The sequence below is a fragment of the Thermothelomyces thermophilus genome, chromosome 6 (genome assembly GCF_000226095.1).
Source record: "Thermothelomyces thermophilus ATCC 42464 chromosome 6, complete sequence".
NCBI classification, from domain to species: Eukaryota; Fungi; Ascomycota; class Sordariomycetes; order Sordariales; family Chaetomiaceae; genus Thermothelomyces; species Thermothelomyces thermophilus.
Window position 1 is genome coordinate 266,989 of NC_016477.1, and position 12,000 is coordinate 278,988.

At 59.8% G+C, this 12,000-nt stretch overlaps 5 protein-coding genes across 5 annotated transcripts; 3 read left to right on the forward strand and 2 right to left on the reverse strand.

Moving 5' to 3' along the window:
- Positions 1-682: 682 nt before the first annotated feature.
- MYCTH_2309808 (uncharacterized protein) lies at positions 683-2,063 on the forward strand. The gene has a single exon (XM_003665736.1). It carries the CDS (start codon positions 896-898, stop codon positions 1,730-1,732), a length of 837 nt encoding a protein of 278 aa, XP_003665784.1. The 5' UTR covers positions 683-895; the 3' UTR covers positions 1,733-2,063.
- On the reverse strand, positions 2,064-3,518 carry MYCTH_2309809 (uncharacterized protein). The gene has a single exon (XM_003665737.1). It carries the CDS (start codon positions 3,390-3,392, stop codon positions 2,394-2,396), a length of 999 nt encoding a protein of 332 aa, XP_003665785.1. The 5' UTR covers positions 3,393-3,518; the 3' UTR covers positions 2,064-2,393.
- Positions 3,519-3,677: 159 nt separating this feature from the next.
- MYCTH_85756 (histone acetyltransferase ESA1-like protein) lies at positions 3,678-5,423 on the forward strand. The gene is made up of 2 exons (XM_003665738.1): positions 3,678-3,841; positions 3,909-5,423. The coding sequence occupies exons 1-2, from the start codon at positions 3,756-3,758 to the stop codon at positions 5,320-5,322; spliced, it is 1,500 nt and encodes a 499-aa protein (XP_003665786.1). The 5' UTR covers positions 3,678-3,755; the 3' UTR covers positions 5,323-5,423.
- Positions 5,424-5,714: 291 nt separating this feature from the next.
- On the forward strand, positions 5,715-9,323 carry MYCTH_2309812 (uncharacterized protein). The gene is made up of 3 exons (XM_003665739.1): positions 5,715-6,072; positions 6,205-8,710; positions 8,851-9,323. Exons 1-3 carry the CDS (start codon positions 5,792-5,794, stop codon positions 8,974-8,976), a joined length of 2,913 nt encoding a protein of 970 aa, XP_003665787.1. The 5' UTR covers positions 5,715-5,791; the 3' UTR covers positions 8,977-9,323.
- On the reverse strand, positions 9,303-11,841 carry MYCTH_2068755 (carbohydrate esterase family 4 protein; the record flags this gene model as incomplete). Its single annotated transcript, XM_003665740.1, has 4 exons — positions 9,303-10,263; positions 10,441-11,134; positions 11,192-11,629; positions 11,694-11,841. The coding sequence occupies 4 exons, from the start codon at positions 11,839-11,841 to the stop codon at positions 9,303-9,305; spliced, it is 2,241 nt and encodes a 746-aa protein (XP_003665788.1).
- Between the last annotated feature and the right edge of the window lie 159 nt (positions 11,842-12,000).

The following is a 12,000-nucleotide window of genomic DNA, read 5'->3' on the forward strand; positions in this document are numbered from 1 at the left end:
GCCCTTATCGACTATGAAGGGCCCGGGATCTGAAGGAGTGAGGGCCGTGGAGAGAGAGACCCGGGATTTTGAAGGAACAGAGTACATAACCATCCGCGAATCTTTCTGTTTCCCGACTACCCAAAAAAGACCATACCCTTGTTGAGTAGATGCAGTGTACAACACGAGGGAGCTAACTCTATTTCGAGATTCCAATGCAAGTTAAGGATGAGGGCTGGCTCGATCTCTCACCATCTGAACGATTAACCCCTGAATTTTTCCTCTGGGCCTTGGGGATAAAGAAGGTCGGTCACATGGACGGAGTCACCGTAGTCACCCCTTTTCTCTCACTAGACCCGGCGCGCTCCTTCCACTCTGCGCGAGGGCACATGCTTGTAATTATGGATCTTTTTGGCAACTCAGAAGGACGGAAACAAATTCCAAATCTCCATCTCGTGCAGCTATCATAGGGCTGGCAAGTTGATACCAGTTGTTGTTCGAATGAAGTTCTTCTGTAACACCACCGACACCACCGACCATCGCCGCCATGGCATCGTCATCGTCTCGTCCGGGCCTGATCGGCTATCTCTCACAGGCGCTCTCTGACGTGTCAGCTAACCTTCGCGACAAGCTCATCCACCTCACCTATGGGCCAGCCATTGCCATCGCTAAGCCGGCCATCCTGAGCCTGCTCTCTTCCATCGAGCTCGGCACCTTAATCCTTATCGACGAGCATCACCGAGAGCGCCACGTCTTTGGCCGGCCACTATTAGAGTCCCTGGACCTCAACAAAAACACCGCATCAGTAATACCAAACGGCAATAGCCGACCCTTTGCCGATGGACACGCTAACCCCGCCGTCACCCTGACCGTGACCTCCCCTAACTTCTACCTGCGCCTCCTCCTGCTCGCCGACATGGGCTTCGCCCAATCCTACCTCCTCCGCGAGGTCGTCTGCTCAGATCTGACTGCCTTCTTCCGCCTCTTTATCCTCAACCGCGCCCGCCTCAACAACGGCAGCGCCCGCCCGTCCTCCCCGTTCCTCAGCACCGCTCTATCCCTCCTCCTCCTCGGCTGCTCGTCCGGGATTCCGGGGAGGACGATGATGACGAGGGCGAGGAGCAATACGGCCGAGACCGCCCTCCTCAACGCCTCGGCGCACTACGACCTCGGAAACGCCCTCTTCGCCGCCTTCCTGTCCGCCGACATGACGTACTCCTGCCCCGTCTGGGCTCCTCTTCCCCGCCGTGGCAACTCCGTCGCCGACGACGACGACAGAAACGACAACGGTGAAGAGGAAACGGACGAGGAGGAGACGCTGGAGGCAGCGCAGCTCCGCAAGATCCATCGCGTCATCGCCTCGGCGCGCATCAAGCGCGGCGACCATGTGCTGGAGATCGGCACCGGATGGGGTTCGTTCGCCATCGAGGCCGTCAAGACGACCGGGTGTCGCGTGACGACGGTGACGCTGTCGAGGGAGCAGAAGGCCTGGGTCGAGGAGAGGGTCCGGCGGGAGGGGCTGGGATGCAAGGTCGACGTCTTGCTGCTCGACTATCGGGCCATCCCGGCCGTCCCCGGCGGTTACGACAAGATTGTCTCGATCGAGATGGTGGAGGCGGTCGGTAAGGACCATTTGGCCGCGTACTTCGGGGTCGTGCACCGCTTGTTAAAGAGGGAGGGCGGCATAGCCGTGCTGCAGTGTATCACCATGCCCGAGGGAAGGCAGGCGGCGTACGAGGAAAGGGAAGAGTGAGTTTAAATTGAGTGCCGGAAAGAGAGAGAGAGGAGCGCTAACGACTGCTGAACTCTAGCTTCATCAACCGGTACATCTTCCCGGGCGGCTATCTCCCGTCTATCACGCAGCTGCTGGACCATATCACCGCCGAGTCCAATGGCACGCTCATCGTCGAATCCGTCGCAAATATCGGAGGCCATTACGCCCGGACCCTCCGGTTGTGGAGGGAGAGATTCCTCGCCAATTATGACGCCAAGATCCGCCAGGTTCTCGCTGAGAAACATCCGGATACGACGGAGGAGGAGCTTGATGTGTTTCGGAGAAAATGGGAGGTAGGCTCCAGGTCACACACCCAGGTGACTGATTATTTCGCTGACAAGCTAGTACTACTTCTCGTACTGTGAGGCCGGTTTTCTGACCAAGACGCTTGGCGACGTCATCATCACCGTCGGCAGAGAGGGTGCCATGGAACTGATGGAGGGTATTCCCCTCTAAGAATCGGTGATGGATGGCTCCGGTAACGATGGCACAGGGAACTTCATGGCCAAGTCGGATCGTGTAGTGGGCTTTTCCTCTTCCTCATTGGTGATCGAACACGTCGGACACACACAACGGTTACACACAACGGTTGCGTAGTGTGAGCCGTTAGGAGTGGCATAAGCATGACGAGCAGCATTGATCAGCGTTTTTTCTTCGTCTTCTTCCCCTTGTTGCCCTTCTTCGGTTTCGACTTCGCCTCGTCCGGATACCGGTTGGCATGCTCCACGTCGAACGCCGGCTTGTGTTTCCTGAACAGCAACATTGCAACCCGCGCATCCTCTAAACTCGAGTGTTTCCCCGCCTGGATCTCGACGCCCAGCAGCTCCCGCGCCAAAACCCGCAGCGCGGGCTTCGGCCCGTTCCCGTACTTCCTAAACCCGGAGAACTTGGCCGTGTCCCGGATCATCTTGCCCGGGTGGTCCAACTCCAACACCCGCAGATCGTGCTTGACGTCGTGTCCCACCACAATCCGCCCTTTCAGAAGCTCGGAAATCTGCGCCTGAACCTCGTCGAATGTCCTTGCGTTTGCCATGTGCTTCGGTGCCACGCCACTGACATGGGTCCGCCAGTCGACCACGCGTCGGCGCGGCTTCACGTAAGAATCGTAAACCTGCTTCCCGTGGAAGTCCACCACGCTTACCCTCGCCAGCTCATCTTCATACCCGCCGTCTCCCACCCCGACCATCTCGCAGTCGATGGCGATATACTTGCCAACCTGGACCTCAGGGGCTAGTCCTTCATTTGGGCGGCCCGGGTTGTCCGTCGAGAGCAGGGAGTTGGCTTGGAGGCCGAGGCCATAAGCTTCCGCTATGGACTCTGGCGAGATGTCGTTGTCCGCTGCCCAGACGGCGAGCGAGGGCGAGATGCCGTGTTTGGGGGGTACGGCGTCAATCTTGGAGGATTGCGTGTTGCCCATCGACGGTTTGGCTTTGGGCTGGTCACCTTTTGAGGAATCCCTCGACAGCTGAGCCGGTTTCCGCCCCCGGTCCTGCTGCTGCTTCCTTCTTTTCTTCGGCCCTTCCTTGGCCTGGTCAGGAACGCTGTCGTCCGCTTTTCGTTTCGGTGCTGCAGGCTTCGAGGCCGACTCGGCCTTGATCTTGGCTTGCAGCTTTTTCCAATTTGCCGAAAGTTCTATCATTGCGGCTCAACTGTTGGTAATTCCTGTAAAATTGTGCATCATTCTTGGTTGTGTTGTTTTGTGTTGTTGGTGGTGTTGGTGTTGTTCAGGCAAGATCATCGATGAAGTTCGAGAAGAGACGGAGCGGGTCTGCAGCAAATGCCTGGGATGCCACCGCATGTGAAGTGGGGCGCTGCTTGCGTTCCTGCGCAAGGGGCTAGCGCGCCCGCTGGAAAGCCATCAAGGTTCTGGGACCCACTCAAATTTGCTTAACGGGGATTTCTGCCCCTCCAACGCTCCCACGCTCCCAAAGCCAAAACACTCGAACTTCCCGTTCAGCATCAAGTGTCATCACGAATCGCCGTTATTCCATCAACATTCATCATGAGTCCGGGCGCTACTAACGGAGAAGCCGAGGTCGGATCAAATGAACCAATGCAGAAGAGCAAGGCGACGCCCGATACGCTCAAGTACGTTTCGACTGGTGGACGCGAGTCGAGTCGCTTTCTGGCCATAACTAACTGCATCGCATCGCAGGATCGGATGCATCGCCCTCGTCACCAAAGATGGGCAACCACGGCGCGCCGAGATCCTCAGCATAAGGGAAACCAAAAGTGGCAAGCAATTCTATTGCAACTTTGATAACTTCAACAAGCGATTAGACGAATGGGTTACGGTTGATAGGATCGACTTCGATCAGGATGTTGAGTGGCCCAACCCGGACAAAGACAAACTGAAGGACGCCAAGAACAAGAAGACGGGAGCGGTATCCAAAAAGTCACAACCATCGAAGAAGACGCAGAAGAGAATTGGCAAGCGGGAGCAGTCCGTCGCGTCAGAAGGCCAGACACCACATCAGTGGACCGAGTCTGCCGACGGGCAAAACAAGCCAGATGGGGAAGACGGAGCGAATGCGAGCTTAGAGGTCGGGGCCACGCCCGGCGTCGGCCCCGACGAGATGGAACTGGACGAGGACGAGACGCCGGCCAGCGCCGCCAAGAAAGAAAAGGCGCAGCCGTTCAGCCGCGAGCAGGAGATCGAGAAGTTGCGGACCTCGGGCTCTATGACGCAGAATCCCGCCGAGATTTCCCGCATCCGGAACATCAACAAGGTAGAGTTCGGGCGGTACGTGCTCTTTCCTTGGTACTTCTCGCCATATCCAGAGGCCTTCAGCCAGGAGGACTGCATCTATATCTGCGAGTTCTGCCTGAGCTACTTCGGCAACCTGAAATCCTTCACGCGACACCGCACAAAGTGCACACTACAACATCCGCCGGGGAACGAGATCTACCGGGACGATTTCATATCATTTTTCGAGATTGACGGCAGGCGGCAGCGGACATGGTGCCGGAACCTGTGTCTCCTATGCAAGATGTTTTTGGACCACAAGACGCTTTACTACGATGTGGATCCCTTCCTCTTCTATGTCATGACGTCTAGGGACGAGAAGGGGTCGCACATCATTGGTTTCTTCTCCAAAGAGAAAGAGAGTGCGGACGGATACAACGTGGCCTGTATCCTGACACTACCACCGTACCAGCGCAAGGGGTACGGTCGGCTGCTCATCCAGTTCTCGTACGAGCTATCCAAGATCGAGGGCAAGCTCGGGTCGCCCGAGAAGCCGCTTTCTGATCTGGGTCTGCTGAGTTACCGGCAATACTGGGCGGAGAACATCATTGATCTGCTGCTTGGATACAGCGAGAGCGGGGAGAAGTGCACGATTGAGACCATTGCAACACGGCTCGCCATGACGACCCAGGACGTCGAGCACACCCTGCAGGCGCTCAAGATGCAGGTGTACCACAAAGGGGAGCACAAAATCGTGATACCAGAGAAGCTCCTGAAGCAGCGGGAGAAGTCGAGAGCGAAGCAGAAGCGCGTGATCGACCCGTCGAGGATCCAGTGGAAACCTCCGGTCTTCACTGCGGCCAACAGGACATGGGGATGGTAGTCGTGTAAAACGCGTTGTTTGCTACCAATTATTGTTGGACGAGTTGGAAAGAGTAGGCGCTGGATTCATATACCCATTGATGACATTCAGATTTGCAGCAGGAGTGGACCCCTTCTATAGAGACGCGAATTACCTAGTGTGCAGTTGATTGCGCTCTTCAGTTAATCCGTTCTCCGCATGTATCCCGAGTTGTATGTACGAATACATACAATTGAATCAGTGAATTACGGTTTATCGTATGTATGTACAAATGAACCGCATTTACGGAGTATCGTCTTATCCATCTACTGTGTAATGGGACAATTAAATGAGACCCACTTATTTCGCGTTTCCCAGCGCGTTCTGTCGCGGCCCCGCGTTTTCTCGCGTTTTCTCGACTTGTGATTTTGGACCCGAACCATTCCTCGCCCAACCCCAACTGCCTCTTGACCCCTCAACACCAGGCTGCCGCGCAATCGAGGTCGTGGCAATGGCGACACCCGCAGTAACTTCCAGCGATGCTGGGTTCATGACGTCGGACGGTCCCGGGTCGAGGACCCCCCGCGCCGGACGACTGCCCGGTTCGTCGAGCGGAAGCAGACCCGCAGTGCCCCCTTCCGAGAGCCTCGCACTCAGCGATGGCGAGGCAGAGGGCTTCGCCGATGACCAGGTACCGGTCCGCGCCCGGCCGACCGATCCAGCCAACATTCCCCGCGTCGAGGACAAGATCGGCCTCATCATTCAGGAGTCCTTTGAGAACTTCATCGAGGGGTGGGTGGCCCTCCTCTTTTTCATGTTTTTTTTTTTTTTTGGTTTTGGTTTTGGTTTTGATTTTGGTTTTGGCTCTGGTTTGGATTGATCCCTCGTGTCTGTTTTATGTTGTTGACCCGTACGTGCGCACAGGTACGTCGAGAGCCCAAATGCTTCCGGGCAGCCGACCTCTAGCGCCGTCACCACCGACAAGTATTACGTTGCCCAGATCCACGGCATGCGCACCTACCAGCTATCCACCTTCTACGTCGACTACAAGCACCTCGAGAGCTGGCACAACGGTGCCCTGGCCGCGGGCATCATGGAGTCCTACTACCGCTTCCTCCCCTTCTTGACGGCCGCGCTGCACAACATGATCGCCAAGTACGAGCCGCAGTACTTCCGCGAGCACCGCCAGCCGACCGCCTCGAGCCAGCAGCACAGCTCGGGCGCCAGCAACATGGGCTCGGCCAGCCAGAGCGAGCTGAGCAGCAAGACGGCCAACCAGCAGACCGACAAGCTCTTCTCCATCGCCTTCTACAACCTCCCTCTCGTGTCGCGCATCCGCGCGCTGCGGGCCCGCAACATCGGCCAGCTGCTCTCCATCAGCGGCACCGTCACCCGCACCTCCGAGGTCCGCCCGGAGCTGGCCCTCGCTACCTTTGTGTGCGAGGCCTGCCGCAGCGTGGTGCCTGATGTGGAACAGACCTTCCGCTATACCGAGCCGACGCAGTGCCCCAACGCCACCTGCCTGAACCGGACGGCGTGGCGGCTGGACATCCGGCAGAGCACGTTTGTCGACTGGCAGAAGGTGCGCGTGCAGGAGAACAGCAGCGAGATCCCCACGGGAAGCATGCCGCGGACGATAGATGTCATTCTGCGCGGCGAGATGGTCGACCGGGCCAAGGCCGGCGAGAAGTGCATCTTCACGGGCGCCCTGATCGTGGTGCCCGACGTCAGCCAGCTGGGTCTGCCCGGCCTGCGGAGGGTGGCCGTCCGCGACGACCGCAGCGCCGACGCCGGCGGCAGCGGCGTGAGCGGCCTCAAGGCGCTGGGCGTCCGCGACCTGACCTACCGACTCGCCTTCCTCGCCTGCATGGTGAGCTCGGACGTTTCGGCCCTCGGCGCCTCGGGCGAGGCGCAGATCGTGGACGTGGTCGGCGCCATGACGGCCGGCAGCAACCTCGAGACGGCCGAGACGGTCAAGGAGGTCCAGGACGCCGTGCTCGCGTCCTACACGCAAGAGGAGATCGCGGACCTCCGGGCCATGGTGCACAGCGACCGCATCTACAGCCGCCTGGTGCAGTCGCTGGCGCCCATGGTGTACGGGCACGAGATCGTCAAGAAGGGCATCCTCCTGCAGCTCCTGTCGGGGGTGAGCAAGACCACCCCGGAGGGCATGCAGCTCCGCGGCGACATCAACATCTGCATCGTCGGCGATCCGTCGACCTCCAAGTCCCAGTTCCTCAAGTACGTCTGCAACTTTGCGCCCCGCGCCGTCTACACCTCGGGCAAGGCCTCCTCCGCCGCCGGTCTCACCGCGGCCGTGGTCAAGGACGAGGAGACGGGCGAGTTCACCATCGAGGCCGGCGCGCTGATGCTCGCCGACAACGGCATCTGCTGCATCGACGAGTTCGACAAGATGGACATGGCCGACCAGGTGGCCATCCACGAGGCCATGGAGCAGCAGACCATCTCCATCGCCAAGGCGGGCATCCAGGCGACCCTCAACGCGCGCACCTCCATCCTGGCCGCGGCCAACCCGGTGGGCGGGCGGTACAACCGCAAGACGACGCTGCGCGCCAACATCAACATGTCGGCCCCCATCATGTCCCGCTTCGACCTCTTCTTCGTCATCCTCGACGAGTGCAACGAGCAGGTGGACCGCCACCTGGCCGAGCACATCGTCGGCATCCACCAGAACCGCGACGCCGCCATCGCCCCGGAGTTCTCCACCGAGCAGCTGCAGCGCTACATCCGCTTCGCCCGCACCTTCCGGCCCGAGTTCACCGAGGAGGCCAAGGAGGTGCTGGTGCAGCGGTACAAGGACCTGCGCGCCGACGACGCCCAGGGCGGCGTCGGCCGCAACAGCTACCGCATCACCGTCCGCCAGCTCGAGAGCATGATCCGCCTGTCCGAGGCCATCGCCAAGGCCAACTGCGTCGAGGACATCACGCCCGAGTTCGTCAACGAGGCCTACCACCTGCTCCGGCAGAGCATCATCTCCGTCGAGCACGACGACGTCGAGGTCGACGAGGACGAGGACGAGGACGAGGACGGACAGACGCTGAGGCGGGCGGCGGACGCCGCCTCGGGCGTTCCTGCTACGGATGGGGACGGGGACGGGGACGAGCCGATGGAGGAGGAGGGGGACGGCGAGAGACAGGCATCGACAGGGCCGTCTGCTGCTGGACAGCAGCAGCAGCAGCAGCAGCGACAGAGGGAGAAGCAGACCATCTCGTACGACAAGTACATCAGCATGGTCAACCTGCTCGTGTCCAAGGTGGCCGAGGACGAGACGTCGGGGAGCGGGGAGGGAATCGAGGGCGACGCGCTGATCCAGTGGTATCTGGAGCAAAAAGAGGAGGAGCTGCAGAACGAGGAGGACTACAACAACGAGATGGCGCTGGCCCGGAAGGTGCTCAAGAAGATGGTCAAGGTTTGTGCTCTCTCTTCGTTTCTTTTCTTTTTTTTTCCTTCCTTTTTCTTTGCTCTTCCCCCCCCCCCCCTTCGTTTCTTCCTTTTTACAATATTTCCTTCCTTCTCATCTGCCAAACAAAAGATGCTAACGATGACCAGGACAACATCCTCATGGCAATCCGCGGCCAAGGCATGACGGATGCGGATGCCGGCGAGGGCAGCTCGGCGCAGGCGGCGCAGATCGTCTACGTGCTCCACCCCAACTGTGCCGTGGAGGAGTTCTAAGAGAGGGTATGGGACTGCGAGTGGTGATTATCAAATCAACGACGGGGTTTATGGATGGGCCAAATCGTGTTAGCAGACTTAGAGCGAGGTTTGTGGGCGTCCGGAGTTTCTGGGTTGTAGCTGTCGCATAGATCATGAGCCGGTTGGGATGGTAAAGTTAGTAAATAGGGAAATCTGCGCCGAATAACGCTTTGAGTTCATATCGCAAGGAAGTATAAGCTTGACCTAACTTATGTGGCCGCTGCTACCTGAACAGTTTCAAGGGCGCCACAGGTGAATGAATGGCTACGCACTCTACATGAATCTCTCACAATATACACCCAAAGTCACCCTTCCTCCTCGTCCTCCAGAGGCGGCGCGTTGGGATCCTCCATGCACTGATCGACCCTCATCAGCCGCTTGCCGGTGGCCTTGGCCACCTCGATGAACTCGGGCAGCAGCTCGACGGTCGAGTTGTAGAGGTAGTGCATGACGACCAGGTTGCCGCCGGCGGCGACGTCGCGCTTGAAGGCGTCGAGCTGCTTCTCGGGCGTGTCCGACTCGGCCCACAGCCAGTCCTCCACGTCGACGCTCCACTGGACCAGGTACGGGTTGGCGTCTTCCAGGTTGGCGGCCAGGCGCTGGCGCATGCGGGCGCCCTCGGTGCCGAAGGGCGGGCGGAAGTAGTTGGTGTGGACCGGGTTGTTGTTGTTGTTGTTGTTGGGAGAGCCGTCGCCAAAGACCTGGCGGACGGCGCCGATGTCGTTGGCGTACTCCCAGTCGATGGCCGCGTCGCTCGGGAGGCCCTCGAGCGGCGGGTGTGTGTACGAGTGCAGGGCGATCTGGTGCCCGCGGGCGGCCATGGTCTTGTACATGTCGGCCAGCCCGTTGGTCCGGTCGAGCAGGGGCAGGCCGACGGTGAAGAAGGTGACGGGGATGTCGGCCTGCTGGACGATCTCCATGACGCGCGGGGCCAGCGCCGGGTCGCCGTCGTCGATGGCGAAGGCGAACGAGTCGGGCCGCGTGCACGAGAAGACGAGCCGGCCCGAGGCCAGCTTGGGCGGGACGCCCGGCCAGTCCTCGGGCAGCTCGTCGACGATCTCCATCTTGGTCAGCCTGGTCGGCTCGGTGCCGTAGAAGCCCTTGAGGGCGAACCCGATGACGCGCGTGAGGTCGACGGCGAAGTGGTTGATGGGGATGTACATGTCGCTGGCGGTGGCGTAGCGCGCCGCCTCGAGCGAGTCCCACGTCTCCGGATACGGCTTGACGTCCGGGTCGCAGACGGCGTTGTGCTGCTGCAGGGCGACGCTGAACTTGTTGCTGCCGGAGTAGGCGATGTGGAGGTAGCCGCCCGCGTAGCCGCCGAGGTCCAAGCACTTGTCGGTCAGCTGCGTGTTCCAGGCCAGGTCCGAGTCGTTGGTGCGAATGGTCATGACGTTGTTGCCGAAGGTGGTGGTGAGCCCCTCCTCGTCGGCGCCGTGCCACTGGCCCAGGTCGTTGGTCTCCGGATCACCGAAGGTGTCGATCACCATCGCCTTGGTCGGGGCCGGGGCTGCCGTCGTCGTGACCGTGATGGGCGGAGCCGTCGGGATCCCCGACGGCAGCTCGTACTCGGACGGGGTCGAGCCGCAGTAGAAGGACATGGGCCCGAACGTGACGGGACCGGAGAAGTCGCCAAAGTAGATCATGGTGAGCCTGGTAGTGTCGACGTCGGCAAAGGCGGAGAAGGGGACCGAGTACAGCTTCTCGGTGCCGTCAAAGGTCCATCCCAGCTCGTCGGTCGACTGCGTGACGCTCTGCTCGTTTTGGGACCCGCACTTCGTCACGTACGCCAGCGTCACGGAGAAACTGGTCCCCCTCTTTGCCTGGACGGAGAAGGATATGCCGCCATACTGCTCGCTGGCGTCCAGGCAGCCGAACTGGCTGTAAAAGTACGAGTCGTCGTCCCTGGGCGTCAGCGTGACCCTGTTGTCGCTGACGACGACCGACGACATGGACTCGTCGTCGCTCGAGGTCTGCTCCATGGCGTTGTAGCCGAGGAAGGTCAGGCGGGACTGGGACGCCCAGTCGTCAATCAGCAGGTTGGAACACGTTGCCGGCGGAGAGGACACGGCAGGCGAGGAAGTTGTACTACCCTGGGATGACGTCGCAGTTGTTGCGGTCGGCTTGGTGGCAACCGCTGCTCCGTGTTAACTACCTATTCCGAGTCACTGAAGTCTGGCTCGGAGTTGCCTACTTGAGCTCTGGGAAGCAGAGCCGCCGCCGTCCCCTTCATCTCCTCCACCTCCACAGACGAGACTGACGTTGCCAACCGACCACTGGATCCCGTTCTCTGAGAAGGTGGACCAGGTCAGGCCGACGATTCCGTCGTAGTTTGGCGAGTCGTCCCACCCTTCGAGAGGGAGAGTGATGGTGTGCCGCTCGCCAGTCAGGTCGCCCACTTCAGTCCAAGAACTGTTGTAGACCCCCACTTCGTCGTCGCAGCTGGACGTGGTTTGCAGCTCAAATGCAAAGGAGCCGCCCTCGGGCCCCAGGACGGAGAACTGGATTGCGTTATAGCCCTCGGTGTTGGCTTGCTGGCACGGGAACGACTCGTAAAAGTACGAGCCGTCATCTTTTGGGACGAAGACGACCTGTCCGGGGGACGCCGCGATGGCCGTCATGGTTCCATCGTCTAAGAGGACCTGTCAGCTGTTATTTCCGAGCGACTGAATGGGGTCCGGGTAGCTGGGCCTTACCCCCGTTTTCTGAACCAAGGTTGTTGAGGCCAGTCAGCCATGTTGTGAAGTCGTCAATGACTAGATCAGACGAGCACGCGGCATGAACACCGGTGGCGGCCAAGAGGCCAGCCACGCCGGCTACAAGATGACGGCGGTTTAGCAGCATGACGGGAAGCAACCGGGCAGAGCCTAAGGATGAAGCATGTCGGGCCACCGAGGCGCCCAACGGTGGCTGCCGCAGGCTAGTTTATTATAACTGACGATGTAAGAGGCGCGGGAGCCGGACCCCGGTAGTTTAGTTCAACAGGAGGGTGGGTGCATATAT

Coding starts and splice junctions, on each gene's coding strand:
- MYCTH_2309812 (XM_003665739.1), top strand. CDS start 5,792: ATGGCGACACCCGCAGTAACTTCCAGCGATGCTGGGTTCATGACGTCG. Junction 6,073..6,204: donor TTTGAGAACTTCATCGAGGG/GTGGGTGGCCCT, acceptor ACGTGCGCACAG/GTACGTCGAGAGCCCAAATG. Junction 8,711..8,850: donor TGCTCAAGAAGATGGTCAAG/GTTTGTGCTCTC, acceptor AACGATGACCAG/GACAACATCCTCATGGCAAT.
- MYCTH_2309809 (XM_003665737.1), bottom strand. CDS start 3,392: ATGATAGAACTTTCGGCAAATTGGAAAAAGCTGCAAGCCAAGATCAAG.
- MYCTH_2309808 (XM_003665736.1), top strand. CDS start 896: ATGGGCTTCGCCCAATCCTACCTCCTCCGCGAGGTCGTCTGCTCAGAT.
- MYCTH_85756 (XM_003665738.1), top strand. CDS start 3,756: ATGAGTCCGGGCGCTACTAACGGAGAAGCCGAGGTCGGATCAAATGAA. Junction 3,842..3,908: donor GCGACGCCCGATACGCTCAA/GTACGTTTCGAC, acceptor ATCGCATCGCAG/GATCGGATGCATCGCCCTCG.